This window comes from Pelobates fuscus, chromosome 3 (assembly GCF_036172605.1).
Source record: "Pelobates fuscus isolate aPelFus1 chromosome 3, aPelFus1.pri, whole genome shotgun sequence".
Classification (NCBI taxonomy): Eukaryota; Metazoa; Chordata; class Amphibia; order Anura; family Pelobatidae; genus Pelobates; species Pelobates fuscus.
The window spans coordinates 63545506-63567652 of NC_086319.1; the positions used below are offsets into that span (position 1 = coordinate 63545506).

Here is a 22147-nt window from a genome sequence, read left to right on the forward strand (position 1 = left end):
GATTTTTCCATTTGCCCTTCTTCTACCAAAGTAAGGAAGGAACATTATTCAGCATTCGATGATCTTGGGAAAGTATCCTACATTGGATTCAATTTTGAAGAGGTTAATGTCAAATACAGTAATTTTTCCAATTGAATGCTGTCCCACAGAGGGTCACAAACATTTAAAATTCCAAAAGCAGTATAGGCCAATGCACCATTAATTGAACTCTTAATAATCTTAATACATATTTTCTCAATTCTTTAATGATCCATAAATGAATCCATTGTTTACCCAACAATGCTGAAGAGAGTCTTGATCTGTTCTGATTGAAGGTATTTCCAGATTTCACAGAAACGAGTTCCAAATCTTCGGTTTCTTTCTTTGCAGTATTAGCCTGAGAGTAAACAGAATATACAAAATTAGGGCATTTGCATAAAGTTCCAGGTTTATGGCACAGGTTTCCCTCTCCATCACTCTTCAAATTCCTTGGACTAAACATTCAAAATGTGTTAATTTAAAATATCGTATAGCCAGTTCTTATATGGTGTCATAGTGTCACAGAAGGATCTATAGACTCTTTGCAACTAATCATTATTGGGGATATTGTGCAGAACATTAAAGTGTGTAGTATGGAGAGGCATATGGTTCTGTATAGGACAGCAAGCGTTAATAATATCACATGAATACTATCTTAGAAGTATAAAAATGAAATCTAGAACCCACTAGCTATACAGGGGGTGCTACTCATGAGTCGTTTTCTTTGACCCATACTGGATTCCACCAGTTGCTTATTTTAAAGGAAAACTATGAGGGAAAAATTACCCCTTCACCGCATTTGTTAATGCATTGCAAAAACAATGAAGAAAATAAAAGTTAAAAAATAAATAGTTGCCTGCAGACAAAGATGCACTGTAAAAAAACAAGTATTTAATTCTGGTCCACAGGGTCTATTCTAATCCAGAAGTGGTTAATGGGTTAAGTAGTTTATCTCCCAAGTGCAGTTATTCATCATATAAGATGAGCACAATTTATCTGTAAAATTATAGCAGCTACACTGCGGTTGCTATCTATTTATATATGGTTCCTTTCACTGTTTAGAGCATTGGTATGCAACATTCTGCATTCTAAATGTTGTGGACTACATCTCCCCTGATGCTCTGCCGGCATTGGGGGAGATGCAGTCCACAAAATATGGAGTGCCATAGGTTTCCTACCCCTGTGGTAGAGTATCACTAGAGGGATGAGAGAAAGAGCCCAAATCAAGGTGTGTGTGGTGCATGTACATTACATGTACAGCTTGGACAAAATTGGTCATTTGAGATCATGAGCTTAGTTGCCTGATTAGCAGCCAAGGGGAGTGGAGATAAAGACTCCAGAACCATATTCTAGCAATAATATATTACATTTATAACTAACAGTGTCATCTAGTGGCCATTTGTTTTTATGATATATTTAATGAATGGCTGCATGGCTGTCTGAGTCTCATGGGAAATATAGTCAGCAAAAAGTGCCATGCTAAAAGTAAGACTTTACTATTTAAACAATTTAGTTTACTTTCTACATGCAGATTATCTGACATGTCGAATCTGGCTGGGGAACAGTGCTGCCTGGATGGAGAGATCAGTCGCCAGGGGAGAGAGTTAGTAAAGGTAGGACTCAAAGCATAGACTGAGGTTGTCGGACACATTGCATATTGTACAGCCCACACTGCCACTGATATACTGTGAAATTAGCATTTTTTCACACTCTTCCCCCTCTGTGATCATACAGCTACATCCATTTATCCTTTGACTTTTCACACACAATGTTTCAGTGGCAGTAGGGATGTACAGTGTGAAAAGTGAATAGACCGTGTCTGACAGCTCTCCCACAGCTTACACATTGCTGCAGTGTATTCAACCTACTCCACAGAGCAGCAGAAGCAACAGGCTTAAACAATGCAGCAGGCATGGAGTCAAAATGGAGGTTGCAAGGGGAGGTGGAGTTCTGCCAACTCCACCCCTTGGTGCTATCAGCCAATGACAGCGCCGTAAGCAAGCCTGACTTGCAGGGCAGCATTCACGCTGCCCGAAAAGGAGACACTTGGAAGAACAGGTGGTTGTCAGACAGCCAATGAGGGCGATTTGTTTGGGAAATGACAGTAAATTTGGTCATGCTTTTTTTGTACTTTTGTTATCAGCACTAGAGAGGCATACTAAGGGGGGAGGGAAACTGTATAACTAATTAGGACATAAACAACCAGTCTGATCAAACAGATAAATTTCAAAGGTGTAAAATAAAAGGTGGAAAATAAATGAATAATATATATATATATATATATATATATTTTAATTGCAACTAAAACTGGTGGGGTGCTGCCCTTTTTGCCAAGCCTCCGCTGCTGCAAACATTGCTTAATTGCATACCTCACATTATTAATGTAAAAGTGTTGATTTACTAATTGCATTGCCAATAGTTACATTGTATAATGTTCAATAGGTACACAATCACTGAAAAACAGTGGAATCTGCAACAACATTCTAATGGTTTCCATGGCAATTGCATCCTTTGCCACACTTTTCTATAGCTTACACTTTTTTTAATATTCATTGAACAGATAGAAACAAATGGGAGCCTGATTAGCTGGTGAATGCTCAAGACTGGTAAAAGTATTAATAATATATGTCACTACTTGGGACACAAAAGAAAAGTCTATATAAAAGCACAACTTTAATAAATTCACTTCTGTGGCAAAAAGTGTTTTTTTCTAGGGTATTTATATCCCAGTAAGAGTGCTTCAACCACGTGTCATTAAAATGGGATGTTGGTTTGCCTTACTCGGTTGCTTGTGATCCCAGTGTGAATGCATGCTGGGACCACATGCACCTTTCACGCTTGAGAGAGTAAAGCAAGGTTGTGGATTGTTTCAGTGGCACACCACCGTGTCTTCTGAAACTGACCATTATGCAGGAGGGCACAATGATTTTAAACAAGTTTTTAACTAACAGGACAAACGCTGTAATAGCACATTATTATTATTGGTATATTTATATAGCGCCAACGTATCCTGCAGCACTTTACAATGTTATAAAAGGGGAAATTTAACAATAAATTAGAGTACAGTTTGTGATATTACCCAATGGTTAGCAGCAGAAACTGAACTATACCACATGTACTCAATGAGAAATTTAGTTTTCTTTAAATTATCTTACATTGATAGACTAACAATGCATTTAAAATACTGTGAGACTACACTACATCCGCTCTTACTCTAAAAAAAATAGAAATCACTCCAAAATTTGAATGGTTAATAATAAACAAAACCAATTATATGTTGTAAATACAGGAATGTTTATAGTAATATAGTGTTTACGGACTGAGAAGTTATTATTTGTATACCACTGGATGATTGTATTAGTAAAATTGATCCCCCGTTTATTTTTATGTTATTTTCTGTATTAACTATTATTAATATGATTATTGTACCCTATGATATAAACGTATATATAATTTTTTGAAAATTTTAAATAATATTTGAAATAAAAAAAAAAATTATACAAGCATTAAAAAAATAAATAAAATAAAAAACAACTACTACATGTAGCATTTTTATACTTTTTTTGTATGTTGTTACATGGTAATCCATTTCCTACATATTAACTGATAAAGTTACACAAACAAAAAAATAAAAATGGAGCAAAAGAAATCAGTTTATAACATGATCTTTTTTAAGACACCGACATTAAAATTTTCTTTTTTTTTCTTTTAAGACAAAAACAGGCTTTGCCCAAACGCTAAGTAAAAGTTAAGCAATTTTACTGATTCCAACATAATGTACATGTGGCTTTGCTGTAGGATTTTTTTGAGTTATTATTTTAACTTAATCAGCTAAAAAAAACATTAATATCCTAAACTTTTATTGTGCAAGGTTTAAAAATGTTTAATAAGGTAAAATAAGTTAATCACAAAATCAAGTACAACAATATTACAACAATTTAAGCTTAATCAGCATGTAACCGGTTTCCAAAAGGGATTTATTTTGGCATTTTATATTTAATTGCACATATAAATATTTAGTTTTATTAGAATGTCAACCAATGACAAGCTATCACAACACCACATCATACTTGGCTTATTAAGTTAAATTAAATAGGCATCATCTTGTTAACCTTAATGTGCTCAAATTCATTGTATGTTTTTCATAGGAAATAGCCTAGGGAAAAATCCATAATATACTTATGACTAAAATACACAGTTTTATTTAGGCGACTGGATTATGATAACACCAGATATACATATTACAGGATTATAGCGAAAGGAAAATATATTTCAAAATTATCTATAATCTATATGCATGCATACACACATTAGATAGGTAGATAGATATTCATAATAATTCTCATACTGGACAAAGATATGGCTTTTTTTTTTTTTGCAAAGGATCTGTGCATGGATAGTTCTACTACTGTGGAGCACATAATATGTTGGTTTAACGGATGCGGATGTTGCAACGTGTGACAACATATATCCTTGCAAATTGAATATCTGTGACCTGTGCTGCATGAAGCTAAATTCTTAGAGGTCTGTGTTTTCAATGACTCCACTGCCACAATTGACAACTGGCATGTTTTATTAATGTCATTCTCTGTGGTTACTTGTTAAGACCCCTAGGTACATGATATATATATATATATATATATATATATATATATATATATAAATACAAATACACATACACACACACACTCATCGAAGTTTGGCAGGCTGATCAGCTCTAGATACTGCCTGAAGAGTACTAGGATTGTATACCACTAGCTAATGTACAACCAGGTGCATTGGTAGCTGCAGCCTGACCTGAGCTTGAGCCCCGAGTGGGCTCTTGAAAAGCTCCAAGCCTCATTTCAGCTGATATAAATGTGTGTAGTGCATGAAATCATTATAGTTCCAGAATGGCACAAAGCTGCAGGTGCTTTGATGATTTAATGCTCAACATACTGAAGGACAGTTTGCGCTTGGAGACTGTGGAGAGTACGCCCTGACTGGTCACAGGGAGCACCGGGCAAATGCCTGGTTGTCTGTGGAATGGTGGGCAAGAAAGTTCTGATGCAATCTGTCAGAGATGGTCTGTGGGTTACACTTTTCTCTTTCTGCAAATAGCAGGGATATATTAAATCATTCAGGGCCAGCAGTTCACTGCCTCTTCTCCTATTCAGCATATGTGTAATTCAGGTAGAGGCTTGCATTAAAAGGCTGTGGGCCAGCAACATTTAAACAAATGCAGTGTGTGGCACATGGTACAGGCCCTAGTCACTCCTCATTATGGTTGTGATGTAACAGGACATCAGGACCGCATGTGAGCGTGATGCTATATTAAACAAAAAAAAAACGTTAATTATTTAAACTACTTTACCTGCAGTATAGCTACTAAGATTTGTGATGAAGTGCTATGGCCTACGAAAACAGGTCAGTGTCACCAGAACTGAGGGGTTGTTAACGGTCTTTCCTAGTGAAAAGGAAAAGTCCACTAGTAAATCAACATATATGGCATCTGTCAATATGCCTGTGTGTGTCTATCTCTGAAAGGGAGTATGTGTCTAAATTTATGACTGAGTGTGCATATGTGTGTGTTTACCTGTGATTCTGGATAGAGGAATGGCTGTGAAAATGTCTTGTGTGTCTGTGAGTGCATATGTGTATCTGTGTCACAGAAAGTGTGTGTATGTATGAGTGACTTTGAATGTATGTCTGTGTGACTGCATGTCTGTGAGTTTATGTCTACATATATGACATATGTGTTTATCTGTGCGTGTGTTTGTATATGTATATGTGTGTATCTGTCACTGCTTTTACACATGTACCTGTTTGTGTGTGTATCTTTGAAGGCTTCTTTGTATGCATGTATCCATAGCTCTCTCTATGTATAATGTATATGTTTGTACAGTGGCATATGAAGTGATTAGTTTTGTATGTGTGTATCTATGTGTGTGTTTTATGTCTGTGTTTATCACAATTGTATCATCATGTATCATGAGTATATGTATGTTTTCTATAAGGTTGCACTTGTGTGTGTATTTGTGCATAAGTGTTGCTGTGTGACAATCTCACATTGTGCACTGAGTAGAGGTAGTTCTCAAACATTGTGTTGGGTTCGAGCACCAGGTATTTTCCAAACCTAGCATTTCCGCGGTGTACAACCCACACAGTGCTGAGAGCTAGCAACAGCACAAATTCTCCTGCCGTAACAGTATTTTGCATTCTAACACACTATACTTTATTCAATTAAAAGAAAAATTGTAGGGGCGGGGCTTACCAAGCAGTCTGACCAGACGCCATTTCTCTAAGCTCCCAAAAAACAAAACATAATCCAGCGGATATCAACCGAACCGAGCCCAATCCAATTACCAAAATAGCACAACCGGTGCCAGAAGACGGCACGACGGAAATATAAAACTGGGGCCTACCACACGTTGCAAGACCTCGGGAGTTTCCTGGGAGGCATCGCAACTACCAGCGCTGCGACACCCCACAGCCTAGCCTCACCTGCTTCGCCGACTTACACTCCGAGCATGGGCAGGCGCTGCCAGAAACCGCACACCCCAGCGGAGGGCAGAGATATAGGAGCTATGCTCCAGCGGCCGGCGCAACCTAGGCCCATCCCCGTCGAACATCCAGACACGGGGCAGAATCAACCGCTCCAATACCAGGAGCCCGAGAGCCCGCAACACTCACCAACACCCGTGACTGAGTCCTCCGATGCCGCCGACGACGCTGCACCGACCACCAAAAAGGATGACAATAGAAAGCGTTTAACGCCTCCCAAACCCTGCACCTCACCGAATCATCACAGGAAGAGATGTCATCCTACGCTGCAGTTCCCTACCTGACAAGATGCAGATACTGACAGGGCTGAAAGGTAAAACGCCACTCACCTTTGAAAACTCGACCCTGACCTTCTACCAGGATTTGTCAAGGTCCACACTGCTGTACCGCAAAACATATACCCCAGTTACGACACTGCTGCGAAACGCGGGACTGAGCTACCGTTGGGGAGGGAATGGTTCACTAGCGGCTACAAAAGACGGGACTATATATACTTTGCCATCAATGTCAGAAGCGGCAACCTTCCTGGAAACGCTGGGACTGTCTGACACAGCAGCCGCACAAGTAGAGCGGAGGTGGGATCCGGCTTCCATAACACCTTTCGTACCTAGAATGTCGACCCAGCAAGAATCGGCCACACCAGAATGAGGATCACAGATTGGACTCTTGTTACCCCTATTATTGCACCTCACTACACCTTATCCGCTAACCCCACATGCAACATACGCCTACCAACCCGGGCTCCGTAAGACTCCGGTTCAGCACGAACATGCCGTTTAGACGGCAGAATAGAGACCACAGTAAATGGTAAATTATCCCCCCCCCCCCGCGGCCCCCTTGGTCAGGAGCCGAAAGCCTGCATGCATAGGTTGACACAACACATAAGTTGGGCCTTATCCTCGCCCCCTATGCCAATACCCCCACGACTCATTGTAAACACGTTACAAATGTACCCCTGTAACACTCAAATTCCGGGGAGGAAACTGATCAGGTGTCCTAATCACAATACTCATCGAGCACACAACCCACACCTGCTCACTCCGCCCCCGGAAGGTAACTGTGCTTTAACTCTCTCACACAGTTCCCAGCCTAGGAACTCAGAAGCCTACACAACCACCTATCACACCTAGGCAGACTGAAAACCACCGTACAATAGTACACCTGATACAGCATGTTTTATTGAAAAATTTGTGCTTTTGTTGATATGCCACATCCATATGTATCCAATGTTCTTGCTGCGGCTATTGTGGCTAAGCAAGATGTTTATTAAGATTTGCACACAGAAATAAAGAATTTATAAAAGAAAAATTGTGTAAAACTTCAGCATACAACCCATTTGCTAGTGACCCAGGGGGAAATTGCCCCCTCCCAACTCTTACTCTCTTGCCCTCTCTTGTACACAACACATTCAATTTTAAAGTCAGAGTTTCTGCTAGATGTCAACATGTTACAAGCTACCTTTTCACGAACTGCGATTGGTGAGAACATTTTTATTGATGGCTGTCTCATACAGACTGGAAATGGTGTCGCATACATATCTCTCACCTTGCAAGTCTACTGCTTTCACACACTTCCACATTGCTGTTCTTGTTGTGTATATATAATACAGGTATTAACATAGTAAATGACTATATGCTGATTTATAAATAGTTATAGTCCTATTGTACTTCATAACAACCAAGAAGCAGTTACTAATTTAATTGCGCTCCCTCCCCTCTTTGCATGAAAAAAGTAGTAGTTAAAATAACCAAATGTTCCAAAGTAAATGGGCTGTCAACGTTTCTGCCAATAACCATTATCCACAGTGATCTAATAACTATTTTTTTCCAGTGAGATATGAAACGCTAACATTGCATTTTTTTCTCCTTATTTCACATTTATTTTTGAACTTCAAAAAACAGATATTAAAGAACTACGGGTGACAATTTAGAAAAGTGGTGCAAATGAAAACAGTGCCAGAGTAATGAAAGAGGGGAAATCACCATGGATACCAGTAGACTCACTAGAAACACTCCATTGGTCTCTTTGTAGATTTCTCAACTTTCGCCAGTTTAAAAAAAAAAAAAAAAAAAAACGCCCTTGCTGCCCCTCTTTTCCTTCTACAATAAATGTTGCCATGGAAACTATGGATATTTTTACCATCTATACCATTTTTTTGCTGATGTGAAAACTGGTTCTATAAATTCCCAGATCTGTGCATATTCACAGATTATGATGTGGTTTAAACTTTATTGGTAATTCGCTAAGAGCACTATGAAAAAGAGCTATAGGCAAGTTTTAGGTCACCTGGTCATTTAACTACATAACGATACTACTAACTTTATTATTCTATATAACGTTGTATATGCAAATTTTAAATATGAAAAAATAATAGTCATATAGTATACCCAGGGTTTAAATATGAAAATCCTAACCATACATAACATGTAAGCATTGTTAAATGTTAACTGACATTTAAAAAAAAAAAGAATAATTAGTAAAAATAAAAATTAAAATAAACTTGACATGCTACTTTATGTTTTGTAACTTATATGGTGACCAAGATGGAAACTAAACTAATGACATTAAAGCTGGTTTATTTGAATATCAAAACATTTAGTTTCCATTTTCCATATATAACAACCAATAATACATACCCAACCATGGCTAAAAAGCATGCAAATTGCACATTGGAGTTCCAGTACTTGATATAAACCGTGTGACCTTGAGTACTTAGAGTTTCATAGCTCACTATATGAAACACCTTGATACAATTACTGCCGTATTATTTATGGTTTGGCATATATTATCTGTTACATCGCAGCTGCCAGTTTTGTGGTGTGCTAAACACATGGCCACTTATTGTATCTTTAGACAGATCAATATGTAAATTTATGCAGAATCTTTGGCAGTTGAGATAAAAATCAGATAATAGTCCTTAAGGGCAAACAGGGAATAATATCTTACCACAAGTTGAACACGTCCACCGTTCAAAACGTCGTGATTCAATTCAGGCAAGAAACGCTTACTGCAATGAAAAGGGATTCAATGTAAGCTTGTTTAACTCACACATGCTAAAGAGAGTAAACAAAACAGAAATTCTTCTTTATTCTGAGCTACAGTTATGTTGCATGCATTTAGATAAAATTAGACTATTGATTATGTTTATAATGACACAATTAAATTTTTTGAGAATAATTAAAACAGAGTTTTACATCTACTTTACTTTACAAATGAATACATTTCAATTTACTTGGATCAACTCTAAATGCCAGAGAGTTACGACACATAAAAATATTAGTGCTGGTACCCACACCACGTGGCATCAACTTCTACATTTTCCTCAATTAGGAAATCCAATTGTGCCAACAAATGAAATGTTAGTTCCAATTGTTGGATATTCAGGAATCCAGCTGTTTTTTTTTAGATATGTGTTATTATTATTTTAATTAATTATACAGCACCAACAAATTCCACATCACTGTACAATGGGTGAATTAACAGACAAGTATTTGCAACAAGGCAAGTTGGACGCACCAGAAGAGAAGGTGTTGATGGTCCTGCTCAAACGAGCAATGCTACTGACGAATGTACAGAACCATCTAGCATCATGCATAGGACATTTTAGAACATTTAGGATAATGAAAATTCAATACAAGCATCGCCATATGTCGAAAAAGGTCAGATTCTATTGCACATAGGTTTTATTAGCAATATTATTATATGCTTTTTTCCCCAATTGTTCTCTAAATTTTGGAGTTTACAACTTTATCACAACAGCATGTTGGCATAATATTAAATATAGCAATGATGTGTCTTATAATATGTATTTGTGTGCCTTGGATAGATGGGCAACTGACTCAAACATAATCAAATATAACTTTAAAGGCAGAGGCATATTTTTTATATGACACAGTGTGCTTGTATTTATGAGATTTTTAGACCAAAAAAAAAAAAAACAATAAGAGTAATACACAGCTTTCATGTTATATATCAGATTGAATTGACTGCTTGAAATAGATCTAATCTGATATCAAAGTAATTGGTGATTTGTATCCAAATTTATGGTAATTTAATATCCAAAATGTTTCAGTTCTTCTAAAATAATATTTAAGAATTGTAACATTATTTTATGCATCTTCTTACTGTTTTGTGATTCTAGAATTTGTGGCCTCAAAATCTCCACATTGTGTGTGAAGCCACTGGTATGTCAGCTCCCGGCTTCTTGCTAAGGTTTCTGCTGAGATGTCACGTAAATGGTTGGACTCTTCTACACCTGAAAAGAAACACTTCATGAAATGTCACGTTTTACTACATGTAAAAAAATACACAAAAATACTAAAATAAAAATCTCTACCAAAACAATCTGAAAGTTTATTTTGGTAACTAATCATGCACCATCAATACATTTTTCTTGAAATTGATATTAGTTGTAAATAAGTATACTATATTTGAATTCGGACATGGTGTCTTTATATTATTTATAACAATATAGGATACACCAGAGCTAAAATATTTAATGAAAAAGTGACTGCAATATTTTGATTCTTAATTATGTAATGCCTATCAAATTCAGTGAAGGGTGAAATGTCAATACCGATTTAAAATAAACACCATGAGATAAAATTCTTGAGAGTTGCTATGTCTATTCTAGGGTGAATGTGAATTTTGAAGGTGAGAGGACTTATAATTTCATTATGTTATGTTGTATATTGAAAGGGTGACTTAATAATTTGTGTTTTAATGAAGCAGAAGAGTTTGAAGAAGAGAGAATGTGGATAATATATTGAGGTGGTTGGAAGAAAACAAAAAAGAATACACAGAAAGATGGATTATGAAAATAGAGAGAATCAAAAAGAAAATTGTAAAAAGTTAAACCAAGCCAGAGAAGGTAAACATGTGGCATCAGTTTACCGTAAAATTTGAAATCAGTCTCCAGCTTTGGAGTATGCAATAAGAAACAGTCAGATATTAGATGTACAAGAAGGATTGCAATACAAAAAATAGGGAAAAAAGATATGCAATGAGCTGGGTAACATAAAATTAACAGATTGAACACACACAAAGTCTAAAAGATAACAGGAACACAAAGAGAAGAAACCTGAGAACGGTCATTGATGGTTAGTCGTTCCTATGAAAAAAATTATTACCCTACAACATATTACCCATACTAGGGCACAGTATTTCAACTACTAGAGAACCCTAAATGTTACTTGCCACTGTAAGCCTGGAGGGTCCATGGTACACTCAATATGGGTTAATTTCTACTTGACAAGCCTGAATTTTCACTTGCCAATGGCTAGTGGGCAGGTGAAATTTTTTAGCCCTGACCTATACTGTATCATGCCTACCAACTGTCTCAATTTCGGTCGAACTGTCCCAATTTTCAGGTCCTGTTCCGCCATTCCACCTTAGTGCCCTGGTTCTCCGAAACGCTTGCTAGAACCCTGCAGGGCGCACTGAAACAGTACTCTCTGCAGGGTCTGCCCTCAATGGGCCATCTAAAATGATTGGCAGATAGCTTGGTGTGTATTTACACTAGGCTGATCTACTAGTAATGTGGGTGGACACGCCCCCTACATGGGAGGGTCCGCCCCTTTCAGGCAGAGCCACTGACGTGCGCCCTTTACTCCTTCCCTCCCCCGATTCTTATCCTGCCGATGTTTGTAGGTAACCACCTCAATATGTTATATATGCATTCTTCTATAATTTAATACATTAGGTAGGATTATTTGAATTTTTTTTTTTTTTTACATTTTCAAAATATCTATCCAATTACAGTCTCAATCATGGAACATTAATATGCATTGCCAGTAAATATAAAGTAATATATTATTCTGATTATAATATTCTAATTCAAGAACACACATTCTGATAGTAAAAAATGAAAAATGATTATACCAATGGCACATACATAGTTACATAGTTACATAGTTAGATAGCTGAAAAGAGACTTGCGTCCATCAAGTTCAGCCTTCCTCACACCTGTTTTTTGCTGTTGATCCAAAAGAAAAGAAAAAAAAAAAAAAAAAAAAAAAAAAGAAAAAAACCCAGTTTGAAGCACAATTTTGCAACAAGCTAGGACAAAAAATTCCTTCTTGACCCCAGAATGGCAGTCAGATTTATCCTTGAATCAAGCAGTTATTACCCTACATTGAAAGATTATATCCTTGAATATTCTGTCTTTGCAAGTATGCATCTAGTAGCTGTTTGAACATCTGTATGGACTCTGATAAAACCACTTCTTCAGGCAGAGAATTCCACATCCTGATTGTTCTTACAGTAAAAAAACCTTTCCTTTGCCTTAGACGAAATCTTCTTTCTTCCAGTCTAAACGCATGGCCTCGTGTCCTATGTAAAGTCCGGTTTGTGAATAGATTTCCACACAATGGTTTGTATTGGCCCCGAATATATTTGTATAATGTTATCATATCCCCTCTCAGGCGACGTTTTTCTAAACTAAATAGGTTTAAATTTGTTAACCTTTCTTCATAGCTGATATGTTCCATTCCTTTTATTAATTTTGTAGCCCGCCTCTGCACTTTTTCTAGTGCCATGATATCCTTCTTTAGAACAGGTGCCCAAAATTGCACAGCATATTCAATATGTGGTCTTACCAGTGATTTATAGAGAGGCAAAATGATATTCTCGTCCCGAGAATGAATGCCCTTTTTCATGCATGACAATACCTTACTGGCCTTGGCCACTGCTGATTGACATTGCACATTGTTGCATAGTTTGTTGTCTATAACAATTCCCAAGTCCTTTTCGTGTGTTGTTATCCCTAATTCGCTTCCATTAAGGGTATACGTTGCTTGTGTATATGTATAAGCATGTCATTTACTGTGCTTTATATCTTTATTGAAATAGTGTGCAATAAACAATTACTTATGTGAAATACTTTAATGGCTAAGGAATTTGGGATACTGATTCTAGTGTAAAGATTAATACAAAACTATGTGTTGAGAAAAATTTTGAGGATAATCACTGAAATGTATTTCAGACAATTCTTTACTGTGCAAATGTTTTACAATGTGTGTGTGTAGTTGTATTAATAAAGATCAATACGAATACAATTACAATTACATTGTTTAAATTAAAGATATATTGCACTTCATGTTCAACAAAAGGAAAAAAGAGTTTACACTGCAAATATCATGGGTTTATAGCCATCTCTAGAAAGGAGGGGAGAGCCTAGAAAGGAAGTAGTCTCTGTGCCACATCTGATTCAGACTTCTGTAGTGTGCTCTGGTATAGACCTCATGTAGATTCATGATAAAAGAGCTTTTATATGAAGTTACAAAGTGCCAAATTTCTTCATTAAGATAATCTGCAGAATTCTACAAACCAAGAAAACAAATACAGCTCATGAGAATTCTGCCCTAACATAAAAGAAGATTATTTATTTAGAGACTTCCGCTTCGGATGGTGATGGTTCAGATTTATGGAATGGGGGAGAGTAGACCAATGATTAGATCATAACAATGAGCAAGTTAATGTTATCTCCTTAAAGGGACACTATAGTCACCAGAACAACTACAGCTGAATGTAGTTGTTCTGGTGATCAGACTCATTACCTTCAGTTATTTCAGTGAAAAGGCAGTGTTTACATTCCCCCTAGGGACACCTCCAAGTGGCCACTCCTGAGATGGCCACTGGAGGTGCTTCCTGGGGCAGTGCTGCACCCTAGACAGCAATGCCGTTCAGCGTCTTCACACTCTGCATGGGGATGCTGAGCATTTCTCATAGAGATGCATTTATTCAATGCATCTCTATGAGGAGGTACCGATTGGCAAAAATGGCATTTGGCCCCGCCCCCATCCCAACTCCTTGCCAATTTCAGCCAATCCAATGCTTTCCAAATGATCCCGGTGCACACACATCCAGTGGCAAAATACCCTATCTTATGGCATTGACAATTAATGGGGAAAAAACAGGGATATTCACTAAAGCGTGAATTTAAATGGAATTCATTACATTTCAGCTGTAAAGTTGAAAAAAGCCGAACTGAAAACATACAGAGACGTTTTGATGTAGAGTTGAGTATGAGGAAGAGAAACTATACAAAGTTAAAGATTCGGTTCTGAGTTTCAGATATATAGGTTTGCTTGGAAAAGTCTTCTTAATGGGAAGAAGAAATGTCATTATTAAAGTACAGAGTCTTAGACATTTTGATGAGTGCAGGACCTGAAAAGGTTACTAAGTAACAAAGGTAGAGATGTAAGAGGCAGGAGAGTCGTGGAAGACTTTGTAAGATGCTTAAATTGTCTTCTTGATGTGATGGGAAGTCGATGAATGGTTTTGCAAACGAAAACTGGAAAAGATTAACAAAGTCTGAGGAAGATGAGCAGCATTTTGTATAACTGAAATTCAACTCTACATAGCAAAATGCAGAAGTGCCTAAGTGGCTGTTTGGCTGTTTCTTGCTTGATGTATTGTCAACATTACCAACCAAAGGCTCAACATATAAGTTGCTACATGCTGATGCCAGTTACACCCTTTAACAAACCCTTTTGTAGGCCACTAGTTGCTTTCACCAACATGTTGAGTTAATAGGAGTATTCTGAGAATAAAAATCATAAGGCACTTTCTGATAAAGCAAAATAATAATATACAGTATATTTTTCGTTTTTATAAAAAAAATCATTACAAAAAAAAACTGTATTTGTAGTCCTTTATCAACTAAAATAACATGTCTCATTTGGGAGGGATCCTTTCTAACAATGCTTAGTGTGAAATCTAAAACTACCCTCTTAAAAATATATTACTAGTCATAAAACCTTGAAATGCTTTAAAATGTATTTTGAAACTTAAAATACATTGTACCTTGCTATATGGATTACAGATGTTGCAATATGTTCATATTTTAAACTATAAACAATGAAGCCACATTGAAATATTTTATATATCCCACACATATACATAGCGATATACTCACACGCAAACACACACACACTTATTTTTTTTTACAAAAATACACACACCTATTAAATAACACTTGTGAATGTACATTTGCTGCTTGTGTCTGTCACTTCAATGAAAACTCACAAACATGTATATTTCATTTGTCATTTTTAAGCTGCATTACATAAAACAATCCAGCAGCCATACCGTCTATCCATTTCTGAATTAAAACATTAGTAATTGAGGAAAGACTGAGAAGTGGAATAGTTAAATGCCAGGAAAAGAAACCCACAAAGGAAAAAGTCGTTTTTTGCATTAATTTCAGTATACAAATGCTAGAGATTTGAATCAAGTTATTTGAAAGGTTCAGTCGGAAAAACAAACTCCTGTATGATAGGGAAACCGCTTCCCAAGACTTGTAAATGCATTTGTCCTGTGGGCAAATAGTAACTAAAAACCAGCTGCCATGACAAAATCTTTAATCCTGTGCAAAAAAATAAGCTATTGTTTACTGATCAGTTGGCTGATAAACAAAGAGAGAGATATTCATCTTGCCTGTGCTAGAACCCAATGCCAATCGCGCAGATCACTCCTCAGAATCATAGGGAATTGGAGAGTGCACATTTGTGTAAATACACACAAAATAAGTTCTCATTTGGGTGCATTGCTATTTCTAGAAATATTAATCTCCTGTTCTATCAAGAGTCTAATTCACTGAAATCTAGTGGCTTGTTCAGTACAGTGTGCAGTGAAGTTACGCCTAAGAAATAAATTATATATATCTGTGTTTTAGTCATCTAGAATACATGGTCCTATTATTAACTTTCTGACTAATAACATTCATTGAGTTAAGTAAGCGTACCACACAAATGACTGAGACTTCAACAGGCGTAACATACCATCCAAATGCATACCCTTGGCTTGTTTGTGTGATAGCATGGCAAAGAATAGTCTGCGTAAGAAGTGTGGCAAATTGGCCTGAGCGATGTTTTCAGACAGGCCTCCTATTTTCAGGTGTTTCCACTGTCTTTTATCTTCGAAAGCTGATATTTGGTGTTCCGGATGGGCAGAAGTTGAGGTCAAGTGACAAACCTGTTTCTTCAGGTCAGCTATTTGAGCACTGTGGATAACTACCATTTCCTTCACTCCGGTAAGCAGTCTGGTTGTAAACCCTCTAACGTCCTCCCTCACTTGCCATCAGCCAATATACTATGGCAGAAAGCCAGCAAGAGGCTTGGTATTATAGTGGCAGTCACCGGAGAGGACCCTTGCTTGTCTGCCCCATAAGACTCGGGTAGGTTTGTACTTTTTGGTTGTTAAAGGGACACTATAGTAACCTGAACTACTTTAGCTTAATGAAGCAGTTTTGGTGTATAGAACATGCCCCATGCAGCCTCACTGCTCAATCCTCTGCCATTTAGGAGTTATATCCCTTTGTTTATGAACCCTAGTCACACCTCCCTGCATGTGACTTGCACAGCCTTCCATAAACACTTCCTGTAAAGAGAGCCCTATTTAGGCTTTCTTTATTGCAAGTTCTGTTTAATTAAGATTTTCTTATCCCCTGCTATGTTAATAGCTTGCTAGACCCTGCAAGAGCCTCCTGTATGTGATTAAAGTTCAATTTAGAGATTGAGATACAATTATTTAAGGTAAATTACATCTGTTTGAAAGTGAAACCAATCATAGCCAGGGGAGGTGTGGCTAGGGCTGCATAAACAGAAACAAAGTGATCTAACTCCTAAATGACAGTGAATTGAGCAGTGAAATTGCAGGGGAATGATCTATACACTAAAACTGCTTTATTTAGCTAAAGTAATTTAGGTGACTATAGTGTTCCTTTAATTTATCATAACTGCTCTTTGCAGTGACCAGACTTTGAATATAAATCATTTGGTTAGACAGCGCTCTGCAGTCATGTGTCTTTTCAGGTTGATAGCTAGCTCTACCCCCCAGGAGTTTCACTTTTAGTACAAAGTCATGACATCATGCACAGCTGTATTTTTGGAGCAAAGGACAACATTATTTGTAGATTAATGACACATTACTGTGTGTATTATTGCTATGGAACTCTATTATACACCCAGACACACTGTTTACATTGAAAATAGGTACATTAGGAAAAAGAGACAGAGGGATTTGGGCCAAAATAGGGCTGTCCCTTCTAAATAGGGACACTTGCATGCAGGTCCAACAAGGTCTGAAGTGGAATTCCATTGAAATAAAACTACCATCTTATCTACATTTCATCATCAACAAGTAAGTCGTTCAAGAAAAAGCTACACACTTTAAATATGTCAGACATTTAACAACATCAGAACTTCAATATTTTGGATCTCTGTCCTTCAAATATTTAGAAATGTAAACCCAATGATGTTATAGCGGACAATATCCCATTATGTTATGGACAAGCTCTGTTCATTCAGTGTATTTAATTCACTCTAATTGTAATACAGAATCCCCCTTAAGACAATTATAATTTCTCATGTTTCTTACAATTACAATCACATGGTACATGTAACTACCAAATGTATATATACACACATGTATTTAAAAAAGTATACGTTTGTAGAACGTGTGTTGTATCAGGCCTTTATGGGGTTTTTTGGCTCACTTTTGGAGCATATTTCCATGAACAGAATGGGGATTCCAATGCTTAGGGTTAATACATCATTTTATTTTAGAATTTGTTTTTATGGTCAGGGTAGACACCCCATATCCTAATAATAACTGGACCTGGCAAACAGAGCAGGGACAAAGATTTGTATTTTAATATCAGTGTCTTGGTTGAGGACAGGAAGAAATGGAAATTTTTTTATGAGCTTAAAGATCTGATGAAGTGCTTGTAAGCATGGATGTCCATTGTGGCATCCTCTTCCCACTTTGTATAACTGACTACGGTATTGTATTGTGTGGTTGGTTACACCTTGGTACAGTTATCCTGTTGCATGGGGTTATCAGATATAATTATATATATATATATATTCTTGTTTATTTAATGTTTAGTGATATTATAGACACCTGAGCCTGCCAGTGCAGGCTGGGAATTGTAAATGCTACATTATCTGATAAAAGGCAGTGTTTACATTAGTGCTTATGACCACCTCTATAGGCTGTGTGAAGCAGCACAACGATCTACTGTGCATGTGCACTAAACCCCCAAGGTTCCCTATGTGGAAGCATTGGATTGACTGAGATCATCAAGATTGATGACCTCAGACCAGGAGATAGGTTGACATCATGGAGACTGACACGGAGGGAGATATAAGGGGAGTAAAAATTGATTCTTATTTTTTTTTGTTTCTTTTTATTGCTCACGTGGGGTGTCTGATAATCTAAATAGTGACTAGAACACTAAATTGTTAGGAATGCAAGTTTGTGTTCCTAACTCTATAGTGCTACTTTAAAGATAAATATTTATCTCTCTATATAGATTTACTTAAATGTTTTGAAAATATTTAATACATTAGAGATAAAACAGGGTTTCTTCCAGCGTATTGTGTCTCTTTAATGTAAAGAAACCAAAAACGTGGTTTTGCTATATTAATAAATGATGTAGTCATTTAAATGGAATGAATGTGCATTTTGACTCGAACAAATGAAAGTTGCTGAATTTGTCTATTCTAAATCCAGCTGCAGTTCAACTTTCTTGAAATCCGTGTTTAAAAAAATAAATAAAAAAATAAATAAATAGATTTTCTTAATTTTTACCAATGCTACAGTGAGATTTCTCACAGGATCTAAAACTATATATATTTCACAATATATGAATAATAATAATATTACTATATAATTATTAATATTAACAAATTATAATAAGTATTTAGTATTACGTCTTTAGTAAGTAATTTAAGGCTTTAAAAGCAATAATAATGGTAAGTGTCTCCTTGATGTCACATATACAACTGTTCTCTAACAATATTTTAATTGGGGTCATAATAGCTCCCAGGATAGAATTTATTCAGAAAGAGCTAGATCAGGCATAGGCAACCTTCGGCTCTGCAGATGTTTTGGACTACACCTCCCATGATGCTTTGCCAGCATTATTTGTGTAAGAGCATTATGGGGGATGTAGTCCACAACATCTGGAGAGCCGAAGGTTGCCTATCCCTGAGCTAGATGGATGGAATGACAAATGTTCTAAACCTACACAAGACAGCTAAAAGAATTAAAGAAAATGAATATTCAGTCATTTGTATCTATCTATACATATTCATATGCAAAAAAACACTATAGAATTTGGAGAGAAAAATAAACGGTCAACACTTAGATATTCAATCATCACGGATTTATTCAAATGTTAAAATTAAGATTGCAGTTCAAAACCTGGACATTTGAATTATTTTCTTTTTTTCTGCTCAATCCAAACAATGGAAGAAATAATTATGGAGAAATAACCTTTATAGGTAAATATTTTTTTTAAATTAAATTTAATATTTCAAAACAAAATAATGAATCACTAAGTTCACTTTACACATGTTATCCTAATTTGGGTCTGTTTAGAAAGTATACAAAGAATAGATTAATTAAAACAAAAAAATAAAAGATCCATAAACAATGCATTTTTATTTAAAGGAATATACACCACATGCAAAGTCTGTTGACAATACCTATAGAGGTTAAGTAACAATTTTAGTTAAGAAGCAGGAGTTACGCCTATTATCTGAATCTCTCAAGGGTATCATAATCTGAGGTCACAATCGAGGCAACAGAAGCAATGTCACAATATCACAGAATGGGCCAATTCAGTGCTCCCCTGGACAGACAGAAAGGTCAGGTCTTATGGCATATAATTGTATTAAAAAGAAGAATTCAGTGTACACTTTTAGAAATGTCATCTGAACAAATAAGACAAGGTCATTTGCAGGTTAAATCAAATCAACCTTTTCCTTGTAAACTTGCCCAGCTATCAGTTAAATCTTTCCATATACATTTAATATTGCACAGTGAACCACAAATTAGACTATAATTTAGCATATACCAGTCATTTAGTTTAGAATGGTAGGTTGTTTTTTGTAGCTATGTTGATGCTATTATTTTATAAATACATTGTAGAAAGCATTGCATCAACTAAGAAGGGCAGGAGAGTAAACAAAATTAAATGCATGACAATTATTATATTGTCAATTACAATTTCTAATCTCAAACTTAATTATTTACATCACACAATTAAAGTATTCGTTTTCAATTTATATAAAAAAAAATAATCATTACAATTTATAGAGTAGAAAAAAAAAGATCAAATACAGAAAAACAAAGGCAGTGCTTTCAGATGCAAATAGTGCACACAACTGTGCTATTAATGTTGATGGACAAAACAAAAGTACAGACATTTCAGTTTGCCCCTTTACCAATGCATACTATCCTTCTCCTTGCGAAAGACAATACATATTGATAAAGTGGGATCATGAAAAATGTGTGTACTTTTGTTTTGACTTTTATTAGTTTTGTGCACTATTTGCATCTGGTAGCATTGTCCCAATTTTTCTATATTTCATCCAGATATAACGTTTTTCTTTGAGAATTGATGTGTGTGAATTGCTATCTATACAGAGTTATAGGTTTTTTAATCATTGTTTGGGTATTGCAGTAACTTGTTCACTTTTTTTGCATGTTGTATAAAAGAAACCTAAAATTATAAAAAAAATATAAAATAATTATTATGGTCTATAAATCTATATAGGCTCAAATTCACTGCATTTTTAATATTGTCTTACATAGGTCTCAATTGAAGATTTTTTTGCATACTTTGTGAAAAGCTTAACCAAAAATATTAAATCAATATGATAAAAAAATAAAAATAAACCATTTATACAAAAAAATATTTTATATAAAATACAAAAAAGAAAACAAGGAATATGCATTTTTATCTCGCTTTCTATTTTACCCAAGAATGCAAAATAAATATTGGTATGAAATAGTTTTGTGCATGACCTTTATTTTCTATATTGCATTAGATAACATCATTTCTACAAAATATAAAAATAGGCATTCAGGTAAAAACACCATCACAAATTACATTTCAAGATTAAGGATAATGGAAAACATATGCACATTTTAAAGCTTATCAAAATTTAATACATCATTAAGAGGTGCATAAATATTTACATTAAAGGCATCTTTTGTATTTGTCTGCCAAATAGCCACATGACATCTGCTTAGAAGAGGAGGAGGAGAATAGCAGGTAAACAGGAAAAGAGTTGATGTACATGCACACACCTTGTATTAGAGCAAGAAGAAAATAAAAGACAAAACAAACAGCGGAGGAGCCAAACTAAAAGCTTAGCAGGGCCTCTGAAATATATTTCTAAAAGGACGCCATGTGTTATGTTCTAGTACTGTTAATGCCACAGAAACAAATGCCTACAGAAACTCGTGTATCAAACAAGTTAAAATTGACCCATAGGAAAGAGCCTTCATCGGAGGCCTGTCTCTGACGAAGGTGCGTGTAAACTGCACCGAAACACGCGTCAGGCTCTTTCCTATGGGTCAATTTTAACTTACACACAGGCACTTCACTGAACGGTGTGATACACGTTTTTGTTATGATTTACGTTTTTCCTTTCAATTTTTTTTTCTTCTATGCCTATTTAGTAAGTTTAACAGGGAGAGAGGATTTCTTTACTTTACTTTATCTGTCCTACTTTTGATTATTAGTGCTGCTGATCCTCTAGAGTCTAGACAGTAACCTTTCTCCCTTTAG

General features: G+C 36.0%; 1 protein-coding gene across 1 annotated transcript in view; it reads right to left on the reverse strand.

Moving 5' to 3' along the window:
* The window catches only part of LRRIQ1 (leucine rich repeats and IQ motif containing 1), a 172344-nt gene that overhangs the window by 1103 nt on the left and 149094 nt on the right, over nucleotides 1-22147 (reverse strand). The window contains exons 23-25 of the mRNA XM_063447131.1: nucleotides 10687-10816; nucleotides 9508-9568; nucleotides 274-376 (exon numbers count right to left, since the gene is read on the reverse strand). Coding sequence (XP_063303201.1) covers nucleotides 274-376; nucleotides 9508-9568; nucleotides 10687-10816 — 294 coding nt within the window. The remainder of the gene's footprint in view (nucleotides 1-273; nucleotides 377-9507; nucleotides 9569-10686; nucleotides 10817-22147) is intronic.